Below are 14,016 nucleotides of genomic sequence, written 5' to 3'. Positions count from 1 at the left end.
CAGCAGAACCATGGGCTCTGGACAATGGCATGAGTGTTGGCTCATCCCTGGGACAAATGTGTCCTCTGAGGCACAGAGGGTAGTGGCAGAGAGGGGCTATGTATGGAGCCAGGGGCATGGGGAAACTGAGCTTAGGGCACAGTTTTGTGGTGATCTGGAAACTGCAATAAAGTGAAGTCTATTAACTAAAACTAGGAGCAGGTGAAATTAATTTTAGTAATGATTTTAATTAACTCAATATATTCAGAATATTAGTATGTCAATATGTAATCTACATAAAACTGACAATGAGGTATTTTATATTCTTTCTGGGCCTTGAGCCTTTGAAATCAGTGTTTCAGGGTTTTTCTGCCTTTTGGCCAGATGGACCATATTCCAAGAGATGTGGCCTTAAGTGGTCAGTGGCTGTTGCACTGTAAAGCAGATTCAGCCCTTGCTACCCCTCCCTGTTCCACCCTAGTTGTCCCAGAGCTGGCTGGTGCCCAGAGCCCACTCCTGTCCATCAGCTGATGTGCACTGTACCTCTTGTGTTCCTACGAATACTCCAGACCCTGCTCAAATGTCCACTTCGGGACAACAGGCTGGTGTTGCTCAGATGGACAATCCTAATCCTGGAACCTGTACAAATGTTTCCTACTTGGTGGAAGGGACTTGGCATGTGGGACTGAGAATTCCCGGGGGTGACTCTTGGAGTTGTCCTTTGAATCCTGAGGACCAGGAGAGGAGGAATTTTGTCCAGAAGTGGTTGATGTTGGGATAGACGCAGACTCTGGGGGCAGATTTCAAAGACAGAGGCAGGCCACAAGCCCTGCGTTGGAAGGAGCCTTCAGTGGTTCTCAACCTTCCTAAGGCTGCGACCCTTTAATACAGTTCCTTGTGTTGTGGTGACCCCCAACCATATGCCACCTCATAGCTGTAATTTTGCTACTGTTATTAATTGTAATGTAAACATCTGCTATGCAACACCCAAAAAGGAACGCAAACCACAGGTTGAGAACCACTGATGTAGAGGGTGAAACAGTCAAGGACATAGACTGTCTCTCAGCCTGCAAAAGAGACCAACACCTCCATTTTAGTCCCAGAAGTCCCATTTCTGACTTCTCTGAACTTCCTAAGACCACCATGTTTTAAGTACTGTGATGTGAGAGCTTCTTACAGCAGCCACAGGACATGCATACCCTCCTGAGGAAGGCTGCTAGCAGCACTGCGCCCCTCCCCTCCCCCACCCCCACTCTAAGCCTTTACCCTGCCCAGGAACACCCCAAGGCACATGGGCAGGAAGGGCCTGACCAGGAGCAAGGAGACTCTGGATGGAATGAGGGGATTGGGGCAGTTGGCAAGTCAGACTAGGTTAGGTGATGTACAAGGCAGCCAGGGACTGTGGGTGTCCTTGTTAACATCCCCTCTGCGTTTCCTAGGGTCCCTTGGACCTTCAGCTATGGTGCTGCGTCCTTGTCTCCCCCACCCAACTCTTCATTTTTCTGTCTGACTCTTCCACCCGTCTTCTGTCTCTGTCTCAGTCTATCTCTCTTTGTGTCTCTGCCTCATTTGTCTGTCTGTCCCTTCCTCGTCTATCTCAATCGGTGTCTCCTGTTTTCCCTCTGTAGCAGTCTCTTTCTCTCCCCTGTTGCTCCCCCATCTGTCTGCCTGCCTGCCTGGCCACCCTCCTGCCTGCCTGTCAATCTCTTTCTCTCTAATATGTGTGTCTCTGTCTTTGCTCCCCCTCTCTTTGGAATGCCACATCTGTGTCCTGTGGTTGCTGCAAGATGTTAAGGAACTGAAAAGGACCTCTCCACTGTTCTGGAAGCCCCAACCCTCAGAACAGGTGGCATCTTGGAGCTAATTCCTTTAGGGAGCTGATGGAGAATCTGTTTCTACTTTCTTCAGCTCTCAGGGGCTGTACCAGCAGTTGCCTCTGTCTTCATGTGACCCCTCCAGTGTGGCCTTGTCTTATCCTGATGATATCTGTGAGATCTACTTTTCTCCCTTGTTCTTGGCTGATGTGTATTAAAAAATACTGGTCAACCAGGGGCAGGTGCCTCTCTCTGGCCAACTGGGGACAGGTGCCTTTCCCTGACCAACTGGGGACAGTTGCCTTTCCCTGACCAACTGGGGACAGTTGCCTCTCCCTGGCCAACAGGGGACAAGTGCCTTTCCCTGACCAACTGGGGACAGTTGCCTCTCCCTGGCCAACTGGGGACAGTTGCCTCTCCCTGGCCAACTGGGGACAGGTGCCTTTCCCTGACCAACTGGGGACAGTTGCCTTTCCCTGACCAACTGGGGACAGTTGCCTTTCCCTGGCCAACAGGGGACAAGTGCCTTTCCCTGACCAACTGGGGACAGTTGCCTCTCCCTGGCCAACTGGGGACAGTTGCCTCTCCCTGGCCAACTGGGGACAGGTGCCTTTCCCTGACCAACTGGGGACAGGTGCCTTTCTCTGGCCAACTGGGGACAGTTGCCTTTCCCTGACCAACTGGGGACAGGTGCCTTTCCCTGACCAACTGGGGACAGTTGCCTCTCCCTGGCCAACAGGGGACAAGTGCCTTTCCCTGACCAACTGGGGACAGTTGCCTCTCCCTGGCCAACTGGGGACAGGTGCCTTTCCCTGACCAACTGGGGACAGTTGCCTCTCCCTGGCCAACTGGGGACAGGTGCCTTTCTCTGGCCAACTGGGGACAGTTGCCTTTCCCTGGCCAACTGGGGACAGGTGCCTTTCCCTGACCAACTGGGGACAGGTGCCTTTCTCTGGCCAAATGGAGGCAAGTGCCTTTCCCTGACCAACTGGGGACAGTTGCCTCTCCCTGGCCAACTGGGGACAGGTGCCTCTCCCTGACCAACTGGGGACAGGTGTCTTTCTCTGGCCAACTGGGGACAGGTGCCTTTCCCTGACCAACTGGGGACAGTTGCCTCTTCCTGGCTGACTGGGGACAGTTGCCTCTCCCTGGCCAAATGGGGACAGGTGCCTCTCCCTGACCAACTGGGGACAGGTGTCTTTCCCTTGCCAACTGGGGGCAAGTGCCTTTCCCTGACCAACTGGGGACAGTTGCCTCTCCCTGGCCAACTGGGGACAGTTGCCTCTCCCTGGCCAACTGGGGACAGGTGCCTCTCCCTGACCAACTGGGGACAGGTGTCTTTCTCTGGCCAACTGGGGGCAAGTGCCTTTCCCTGACTAACTGGGAACAGTTGCCTCTCCCTGGCCAACTGGGGACAGGTGCCTCTCCCTGGCCAACTGGGGACAGGTGCCTCTCCCTGGCCAACTGGGGACAGGTGCCTTTCCCTGGCCAACTGGGGACAGGTGCCTGGCCAACCAGGGACAGGTTCCTTTCCCTGGCAGGCACAGTCTCCCCCTTCTTCCCTCAGGTCTCTGAGGGACAGGTGCCTTTCCCTGGCAGGCACAGTCTCCCGTTTCTTCCCTCTGGTCTCTGTGTACATGTTACTTTGTCCATGCCTTTCTATGACCTGGTGATCCCACTACTCCTGGGTCTCCCTGGTCCCTGCATTCCTCTCCCAGTATGGTTGATTTTGCTACCTTCCTTAGCATATGCCAGCCTCCCTCCCTTGACAGGTGTCCTGGCCCACAGGGGTGGCCATTGGGTGCTACTGTCCATGGCTATCTCACACCCACAGGTGTCCTTGAGCTCTCAGCTTTGGGAAGCTCCTGTAGAGAGGAGGATGGAAAAGAGGCTGGGGTGACTGGACTGGGGCAGAGACAACGGGTAGCGGGAAGGAAGGGGTGGGCTGTGAGGATCTTGGGAAGGGCAGCCAGGGAAGACCCAGCTGCATTAGGCTGTGAGCTTATAAACAACCTTTGTTTCTACAGGGCTCTGGGCCGTGTGTATCGATTTCTGCTAATGGGGCCTCTCACTTCCCCTTTACCAATGAAAATCAATTCTCTGCGGTTTGGAGAGCAAATGTGCCCTGATTAGACAGCAGGCATGTGGTGTCATCTTTGTTCGCTTGCTCCAGTCCTCCTAGGGAGGCCTGAAGAAGCCAGACCCCAGATGGTTCCCAGGGATCCTAGCCCTGCTGGGCAAGCCTGAGAGTCAGAGGATGAGGAGTAGGCTGTCTCTTGTCCTGGCATAAGGGACCTCATGACCCTGAGGTTTATAAAGGACCTTGGGGACCTGTGACCACCAAGCCCAGTGATAGTAAACATGGCCATCTTCCTGGAGCTGCTTCACCTGAAGATCTGAGGGTTGGGTAGGGAGCGAGCACTACAGGAACAGTGAGCACAGACTATGAAAGCTCCTAGCCAGCGTGTGGATTATTTACGCTGAAGTGGCTCAATGTCTCACTTCAGCCCCAGAGCAGCCCCAGTCTCTCTATAGGCCAAGAGGAGGGAAGATGTGCTGCTGAGGCCACACAGCAAGTACAGGTGACAGGCAGCATCACGGCCAGGGGTCAAGCCCAGGCACCACTTGGTGCTGAGGTCTTAGGCAGAAACGTTGACCAAAGCCAGAGCCCCTATCCAGCCCAACTCCCCCAGTGCTCTTGGCATAGTCGGCAGTTCCCAAATATTTTAGATGTACTTTTATTATGTTTAATTTGTGTGTAGGTGTGTATCTGTGTGTGGGTGTGTATCTGTGTGTAGGTGTGTATCTGCGTGTGGGTTTGTGCTCCTGAGTGCAGATGCCCAAGGAGGACAAAAGCATCAGGTCACCCAGAGCTAAAGTCCCCCAGAGCTAAAGGACCTGGGAATCAAACTCAGGTCCTCTGGAAGAGCAGCAAGTGCTCTTAACTACTGAGCCAGCTCTCCAGCCCAAGTTCCCACACATTTTAATGAGTTGTCATAGGAAACCATTGTTCCTACACTTCAATGTAGAGGTGTTTCCACGGTCTGACGTATACATGAATCACAGCACAGGCCTCAGCATGTCTCCCTCTTGTTTCTAGAGGCCTTAGGGTTTCAGTGCTCAGAGAGCTATTGGGACCTTGCACCTGCTTCTCCTCACTTTAAGGCTGAGGAAAGGGGCTGGGAGGGACTTAATGGAGTTGGTGTGACGTTATTGGCATGTTCTCCCATGTTGAGCTCATGGGCTAGCTCCTGGTGGCACAGATCCTGGGATCTGACTCCCAGCAGGTACCAAGCTTGTCTCTGCTATCCTGTGGTCCTGTGCTCAAGGCAGGGGTCAGCCTGCACCTGGACGCTCCTGGTGAACCCGAGCTTTCAGAGTCAGCAACAGATGAGTGGATGAGAGCATAGGGACCTCAGCTCAATCAGTGACTGTGCTGAAAGGGCTGTGACCTGGCATCAGATGGGCCAGCATTTGAACCCTGTGTCTTCTGTTTGTCAGCTGAGTGGTCCCTCATGCAGGGCCCTATCCCTTTGGTGCCTAGCGCTCATCTATGAGATGAACAAAATGGAATAAATCTTCAGGGTTTTGTGGCACATCATAGAGATGGAAGGATCAAGAAGTTCAGATTTCTGAGTGGTGCAATGGTGGCACATGTCTTTAATCTCAGCACTCGGGAGCCAGAGACAGGTGGAGCTCTGAGTTCCAGGCTAGTCTGGCCTACAGAGTAATTTCCAGGCAGCCAGGTCTCACAGAGAAATTCTATCTTGAACCCACTTCCCACTCCACACCCCTCTCTACCCCCACAAAAACATTCTGACTTCTGGTTCTAACTCCAGATCTGGGCTATAGGCATGAGCAAACCTGTTATCTGCAAGGGAACCCAGGTCCCTCACTTGCACTTGGGGTGGAGACATGCTTCCCCTGGGAAGATGGAGAGGACAAAACTTGGTATCTCAGTTCTGCCAGTGTTGACACACCATGATGCTGTAAAGCCTACGCCTGGAGGACATGTACTGACAATTGTTTCTGTTCCTATAGGTCCTCAGATTTTGGGACAACATACACCAAGCTTTCTCTCCAGCCTGGTGTCACCACTGTCATTGACAACTTCTATATCTGCCCAGCCAACAAGAGAAAGGTATGTACATACCAGCCCAGGTTGGCCAACCCTTGGGATCTGTCTCTCCATGACTGCCTGTGCCACTGGTCTGGTTCTGCTTTAGAATCTTGGTCTGGTGTGAGGCATTTGTCCCTCAGCTCTTGTTGCTTTGGTTCATTTTGATGAGTGTATTTGAAGCCATCGGCTGGGCCTTTGGAGAAGAGCCTTCCTGCTTATCTAGGGCACATCCATCTTCCATGTCCTGGAGGCAACCTCCAGCAAACAGGCAGGGAGGAGAATCCGCAGAGCTGGTAACTGAATCAGATCCACCTGGCTCAGAGTCCTGGCGGCAGCTCCGAGGTCCTTCTCTAGGGTGCCATCTCTCTGGGGTTGGGTTGATTCCATGCCAGAGCATTGCTTGCTGTCTCTTGATCTTAGTTACCAGTTATTGCTTCCTGTCTAGATGTAGAGGAGAGAAGACCATGGTAAGGCACCTCCTGCAGATATGTGGCTGTTTCTTGGCCCATCTGGAGACCCCAGCATGAAGTCAGCATGCTGGACTAGATCTAAAGAATCAGTCTGAGGCCACAGGAGGGGACTCAGACAGAGCAGAGTTCAAATCCTGCTTCACTTCTCGGTGCTTTGGTTTTCCTGTAGGAAAAAGGGGTGTAGCCCACATCTTACAGAGGCTTGAGTGAATCCTTCATAGTGCTCCCTGCAAGATCAATATCTGGGTTCCAGAGGTACTTGGGTGGTGGCAAAAGAGAAATCCCAGCAGTTTGTTACTGGCCACTAGCCAAGCTGCTCATAGCTTGAAGGACAATGCTCACAAAATGAGATGGGACGGAAATGGAGTTTATTGAAGGCCTTGCCTTGAGAAGACAGGGTGCTCTCGTCTTCAGATTTCCATGCTAGAGGACTCACACATATAAGCAAGCTTTTATAGGGAGGGGGAGAGAGACATGGGGCAAATGGCATGAAGACTACATGCTGGGTGGTGGCTTTACCTATCCCATCACTGTTGTGCTGTCCCTACTCCCAGTGCCTCCCCATACATTCTGACCAGACTTTGTCATCAATCCTGGCCTCCTGGGATGCTTGTGTGCTTTGTGTTAGCTGATGCACAGATTTAAGGAGTAAGGAGGTCAAACAGGTCACCAAATGTTTCAGGTTCTAAAAGCTAAAGAAATGTCATTAGAAAGTAACCTATTAATAACATAGCCATGGCTTTGTGTTTGTTTGGTTGTTTGATGCTGGATAAAAAGAGGGGAAACAGCAATTCTGCCAAGGGCCAACCCCAGAGGTTCTTCCCTGTTAGAGTTTGAGGCCTGTGTTTGAGTATCCACAGAGGGCGTGGAAACACAGGACAGTACTACTATGGGAATGCACCATGTACTCTGGGGCCTATAGTATTGGTGAAGTTTCAGGGGCTCAGAGAGACAGTGGAGCCTGACCTGAGCAGGTCCCATTGATGGTCAGCCATGTGGGAGGACAGGAGCCTGCAGAGCCCTCCTTAGACTGCAGTAGAACTCAGCTGCTTGTGTAAGATTTAGTTTTATTTTGTTTTTCTATGTACAAATTTTTGCCTGCATGTATGTATGTGTACCATGTGTATACCTGGTGCCAATGGAGGCCGGAAAATGACATCAGATCCCTTGGAACTGGAGTTACAGGTGGTTAGGAGACGCCACATGAGTGCTTGGAACTGAACTCAGGTCTTCTGCAAAAACAGCAATGCTCTTGGCTCCAGTCCCCTCCACTGCTTTTTAATGGCTTGCCATCTTGTCTGCTAGAGCAGGACATCTGGTTTTGTATCTTCCTGTCCTTGACTTCTGGGACCGTGAAAGCTTTCTCCTGGATGGAAAGGGAACAGAGGTTGAGGGCTACTGCAGAAGACCAGGACTCCCTTGCCTTGGGGCTTTTCAGCTAGGGAGGAGGAGGGTGAGTTGGTGTTAGCTTTCCCTGCCTCTTCCTAGACCCCTCCCTCATGCCTCATACAGGCAATCTCACTCCATCCACAACTGTCCACACAATGAGGCATTGCTATCATATTTTCCAGGATAGAAAATGAAAAGGAATGGTGAGAGTTTACCCCATCACACACCTCATAGGGGGCCTGGGTCTGAAACAAGCTTCTCCTGAGTCTAAGCTGAGGAGGCAGGGCATTGTCCATGCTCAGGGAAGCTGTGGGGGCCTCTACCTGCCAGGAACCCTTAGTGCATGGAAGGAGCAGGGCAGACCCTTTGCCTCCATGCCTGCCATGGTCCTTCCTGTTGTAGTTGTGTGACAGAAGTGACCTTTGAAAGCCAGACTCAGTGAACAGGGCCATGTTCCCATTACTAGAGCAATTCCCAAGTCATATGTGTCCAGCTACCCCAGTGTTGGTGTCCAGTAAGGTGCCTACAGGGCAGCCTGCAGGCTGGGTCTATATTTGGAAGGAGGAGGACAGAGAAAGCTGGGGCAGAAAGAACCAAGAGAGCCTCAGATTCCTGAGGGTAGGGAAGACTTCCCAGAGAAATTGAGTGGGGAGCAGTGAGGTCACCCCTAAGATTCCTTCTTGGACTGGGACCTTGACCCCTCTGAGCCTCAGCGACAGCCCTAAAATAGAAAGCTGAGATGGGTAATGGAATATGGGCCCAGTAGAGAGTTCTGGAAAGGGCCTTCTTGTAGGCTTGCTCCCATTCAGGATTCTTGGCTTCTTTCTGCAGACCACTGAGATGGAAGATGAGGCAGTGGGCATTTGCAGTTTCAAAAGGACACAAAAATCAATTCTGCTAGGGAGGTATGATTTGAACACTTCCAGGTTCGCTGGGCTCCCTGCATCCGTGCAAACTCAATCCAGCCCAGCTCAGTTCCATGTTGCCAGGGGCAGGAAAATGGCAGGTCTTTGCCATATCCCAGGCACGGTCTGGCTGTTGGCTAATGTTATCTGGCATATCTTGGGTTCCACTCTGGGCCTCGTTTTCCCCATGTGTAAGTGAGGAATCCAAACTGAAGGCTGCACAAGCCCCTATCAGTTCTCTTGTCTTGACCTCAACTGGCCTCCTCCCAGAAACCCCATGGGCAGAATACTCACTGGGGAAGCAATCCCAACTTGGCTCTGTCTATACCTCAGCTATCTGTGACCTCTGCAGGAGGCAGCTGTGTCTCCATACTCCTCCTTGTCAGGTTCCAGGCAGTGTGCTCATAGATCCAGGCAAAGGTCTGACTGTTCGCCGGGCTGAACCCTGGTGCTGGAGACAGAATGCTTTGCCTAGGCCAGATACAGGCTGAGAATATACTGTGACCCCATTTTTTGCTGTGTCTAGGAAGCTGCATGCATAGCTAAAACTTTCTAGAGGGTGTTAAAGCCCTATACTGCAGGGCACCTGTGTGAGCCACTCCTGTTGTAGGGTAAATGGGTAGCTTTTCTGGAAAGTGGGAATCCAATTAAGAGATCATTTAGTAACAATTATAGACTGAGCGGTTCTTTTTGGCTTCTTAGGAGACCACTTTGTAAGCTGTCTTCAGAATGAGCTCTCTTTGATTTTGTCTTGCCTGCAGTGTAATCAGAGTGTGGCCCCAGGCATGGCTTTCTGCCACCTCAGACATAACTCTGGCCTATGACTTTCCCTTCTGAACTACTGTGGTTCCTACACTGGCTTTAGGTAGCAAATGCATCTCTGAATGCTCCCCAAGAGTACTAGAGCATGGAGAGGTGTGAAAGTCTGGTCTTGAGGGGCTGCCTAGTGAGAAGCTGCTTTTAAGTATCATGTCTTGCATTAAAATTTCATGTGGATTGTCATCTTATACAAGGTATCTATGTTGGATTGAATGCTAAAATCTCACACATACATTGTCACCAAGAAAATCCTTACTGAGTGGATGGTCTGGGAGAATGTGATTGCTGGGTCCCATGTCTACCCTATTGAGGCCCTCCCTGTCTTGGGGCCAGAGTTCCTCAGTTTTTCTTCACTTATCTTCCCCACTGCTGGGCTTGTGAAAAGCCATTTTCCAGTCTTGCAAGGTTGGGGACAAGTGGATCAAAGCCCTACATCTGGGAAGCTTCCTGCATCGTCAGGAGCCAGTACCTGCATTTTTCAGGCAAGTCAGTGGTGGCAGGGAAGGTAGTATCCCCTAGGACTTGGTTGCCAAGCAGACTGCTGTGTGGAACCTTGCATACATTTCCTGGCAGACCTCCAGGGCAAGGGTTCCTGCACTCATGTTTTACAGGAGAGAGGGAGAAGCCTAGGTGGGTCAAGAAACTTCCATGAGTCCACACAAGTGGGTCAAGACTGCCTCAGCCCCAGGTGCCCCATCAAACTTCATCCCCATAGGAACCCAAATAGTGGGAGGAGACCTGTGCAAAGGTCCAGATACAGAGCTACACATTAGCCACTGACAGCTACTGTGGATCCCAGTTCTGTGGATCTCCTGTGATGAAGTCACAAGGGATCCTCTAGCTCTATTGATCATCAGCTCTGTCACTGCCTGTGAATTCCTCTGGGCCCTTTTGAGCCATATGATGCTGTTGCTGGACTGTGTGTATGGGCCTGCCTGCTGCCTTTACTGGCTCCCCCCACACTGCTATCTTCTTTGCTAGTCTGTCTTTCTTCTCTACCCATCTCCCCCTAAGCTATTGTGAGTCTACAATGCTGAGCCCCTCTCTGGCCTTGTTCCTGTTCAACAACAGCATGAACCTCCTCCCTGCCCAAGCTCACAGAGGCCCAAATGGTAAATCAGCTTCTCCTTCTTCTCTACTCCGGTGAGGGCTAGAACAGTGTGTAATCTAAGATGAGCTCCGGCTCCGTGGCTATGGCAGCGCAGTCCTAATTCTGTGCTTGGAGAATACCCAAGACAGTCTGCCCCTCCAGTCACTTCAATCCAGTCAGAGCACAGCAGCCTGGTGTCTGTCTCTGACAGTGTGCAGGATCTGAGGATCCCAGATCTGACCCCAGTTCAGACTTAACTCAGATTGTCCTGGAAGTAGGTGGGTCCTCTTTCCTTCCCATACTGAAGTACATGTCTAGCTGTGCTGTCTGCTGCTTTGAGGTCGGTCCTTCTGAAGGCCCTACTTTCTGCCCTGGACCTAACATTTGCTCATGAATGTAGCACAAGAAAAGAAGGCCTTTGGGATGGGGAGAACAGGCTTTTTGAGGGCTTGGATTCCAGGGTCCCTGCTTCCTAGCCCTCAGCTTCTGCTTCCAGGATAGCGCATACAGATCACGTTGCTGTCTCCTCCCTGCATTTACTGTGTATCATAGACGATGATGTGTGGTTTCACAGTGCAGTGCCCGGCACTGGCAGCTGAAATCCTCAGCACCATGGGCACTGACAGGAGCTAGTGATCCATCCCCCAAGGCTGCTTTAAGGGTCTGAGTCAGTGTGCATAACTCAGAAGGGACCAAATCCCTACTGTGCATCCTTTGAGTATCTCACCATGGCTGATGTCCTCTTTATCTGTCACCAACAGAACCACTGACTCCCTGTGGACCAGAGATGTTCTGAGATGCACATTTAACTTCATGTTTATGTTTAGACTGGGCTTTGGCAGACCTGGCATGTGGTACATGGAGCTTTTCATTATATAGAGGACAGGCATTGCTATGGCGTGCTTATACATAGCTTGGCATTCAAACTCAATATACCTCACCATACCACAGGAGCATGAAAAGTCGTGTGTGTGTGTGTGTGTGTGTGTGTGTGTGTGTGTGTGTGTTGGTGTGTTGGTGGGTCTCAAGCAGCCCTCAATTGTGTGCTTCATAGAGAGCAGGTGGGATGATGATTTTCTCTGGGAAAATGGCTGTGTGGGTGCCAGGGAGCACTGACAGACCTCAGTGTTGCTGCACATCTGCAAATCAAGGTCATTCTCAAGGATACTGTCCATCAAGATGCCATGGGGGAGCAGATACCTGCCTCTAGGGTTCCCTGGCCAGCTCACACAGGGTGCCTCCCCACCACATTTCTGTTGTTCCTGGTCCATAAATGGAGTCACCATGATTTGCAGGGCTTGTCCATGCTGTCACCTGCAGGCTTGTCCATGTTCTCATCATCTTCAGGGTTTGTCCATGCTCTCACCTTCAGCGTTCCTCCTCTGGTCTAAAAGTTGGATCAGAGGCCAAAGGCTACATTTTAATGAACAGTATCATGGACTGAAGGAGTGGTGAGAGTGGAGGGAGTGGCAGGGGTAAAGGAGCAGGAAGGGTCAGCTTCTCTATCAGAAATCCTGGCATGGTGCCTGAGTGTGCAGCACATGGTGAACTGACAGACTCTACAGTGACTTCACAAGAGAAAAGTGCAGCCAGGGACCATGAGGGCAGTTATGTCCTCTTTGGTCCCAGTGTTCTAACTTGAGTGTCTTGAGACACCAGCAGTGAGTCAGGATCCCTGGAAGGCATACTTGGGGCTATGTGCCTGAGGTGATTTGTCAGCCCTTGCCTGTCCCTGAGGTGGATGCCTCTATCCCTCCATACTGAAGGTGAGGAATTGCCTTGGCAGAGATGCAGGCTGGGGACTGCTATCAGGCCTCAAGATAGACGTTAGAAAAGAAAAGTAACAGAAATGGCATTGAAAGTCCTTTATAGGGCTGGCTGCTAATAAGAGTAAGGAGGGAGCTGTCACGGATACCATAGTGAGACAGGCCCAGAGAAGAGCCTTCAGAGAAATCTCCAAACAAAGAGGATACCTGACTTTTCTAAGTTTTGGGGGGCTTGTGGGAAGTTTTACACTATGTGATTTAGTTGGGGCTAAGCCTGTGTGACAGAGGAGCATAGAGGAGCCAGGTACTGGGTAGGTCCATTAAATTGCTCACTGTAAAAATTACAGCACTACATGGCTTTTTAATTTCCTGTCTCAGAGAGAGAGAGAGAGAGAGAAAGAGAGAGAGAGAGAGAGAGAGAGAGAGAGAGAGAGAGAGAGAGAGAGAGACGCTGGGAGGGAGGGTATGGCCTGATTTCTTTAGTGTGTGAGATCTGGCCTCTTAGAGTCACTGGAATCTTAAAGAGGTAGGCCCATGGTGTGACAGCTTGGTCATGGCAGCTTCTGATGCAGACAAATCCGGGCATCTCAGTCCTCAGAACGATAGTCAGTGCTGCTATTGATCAGATCTGCAGCCAGAAGGCTGGGGCTCACAAAGCTTAGTGGGCTTATAAAGGTTGTCATCTGGGATCTGGGGTCCCCCTTGCACATGGGCAATGCCCTTCTTCTACCACACTCCTCTTCCAGCCTAGGGCAGATGGAAGAAGGCACTGCCAGATCACCAGACCTATTCTAGCACCACTCCTCATCCTGTGGGTCCAGGATTGTCCTAAGCATGGGGAGATTGGACCCCTTTCTATGGGAATGTGGCCAGTGAGGACACAGAGAATGGAGGTCGCAGTGCCTTATTGTACAGTAGCAATTTGAGGGCCTTGGAGGTCAGGCTCAAGGATAGACAATTCCACAGACTCTGGAAGCTTCTGCATGGGAGAATAAAGAGATCTTGCAATTGATGTGGTTTTTATGGAAGCCCTTTGGATTGTGTGTAGGACTGTAAGAGCAACAAGAGCCAGGAAGAGGCATCTATCTATCCATCTATCCATTCATCTATCCTTCTGTCTGTCTGTCTATCCATCTGCCCACTCAGCCAGTGTCCATCCCATTACCAATAGTGCTGCCTCTGATCTCTTTCCCCATTTGATCCTGAGTTCTGTCCAGCCTTAGCACCAAAGAGGAAATAGTGGTCCCAGTGTGGTTCCCTTGCTGTAGGGAAAAGGGCTATCATGGATCTGAACACTCCATCGCTCTGAACAAAACTGTGGTCCCTGGATCATCCCTGTTGGCCTCTGGTCTCTCTGGACTTGCTTCATGAGAAGATTTGAGCTTTCAGAGCCTTTCTTCCAGAATGGTGGGGGACTGACGAGAGAAGCCAGAGCACATGGCTCTGGTGAGGGTTCTATAAGTCTTCCCTGCCAAATGGCAAGGCCCAGTGTCTCCCCTATAGCCAGTCACCTCTCCTGTCCTAAAGAACACTGACTCAATGGGACCTGCCTCGTTTCAGAATCAGTGAACACCTTGAAATGCCAGCCTAATGCATAAGGAATTATTCCTTCTGAAAGCCATTAGGACATCACTGGAGAAAGACCAAGAGCCCAGTCTTCTCAG

At 51.2% G+C, this 14,016-nt stretch overlaps 1 protein-coding gene across 1 annotated transcript in view; it reads left to right on the top strand.

The window, feature by feature from the left end:
* Positions 1 to 14,016, top strand: part of Sorcs2 (sortilin related VPS10 domain containing receptor 2) — a 358,664-nt gene that overhangs the window by 219,776 nt on the left and 124,872 nt on the right. The window contains exon 3 of the mRNA XM_027387101.2: positions 5,835 to 5,934. Within this exon, the coding sequence (XP_027242902.1) occupies positions 5,835 to 5,934 (100 nt within the window). The remainder of the gene's footprint in view (positions 1 to 5,834; positions 5,935 to 14,016) is intronic.

Source organism: Cricetulus griseus (genome assembly GCF_003668045.3).
Source record: "Cricetulus griseus strain 17A/GY chromosome 1 unlocalized genomic scaffold, alternate assembly CriGri-PICRH-1.0 chr1_1, whole genome shotgun sequence".
Classification (NCBI taxonomy): Eukaryota; Metazoa; Chordata; class Mammalia; order Rodentia; family Cricetidae; genus Cricetulus; species Cricetulus griseus.
This window is presented reverse-complemented; position numbering and strand designations above follow the sequence as displayed.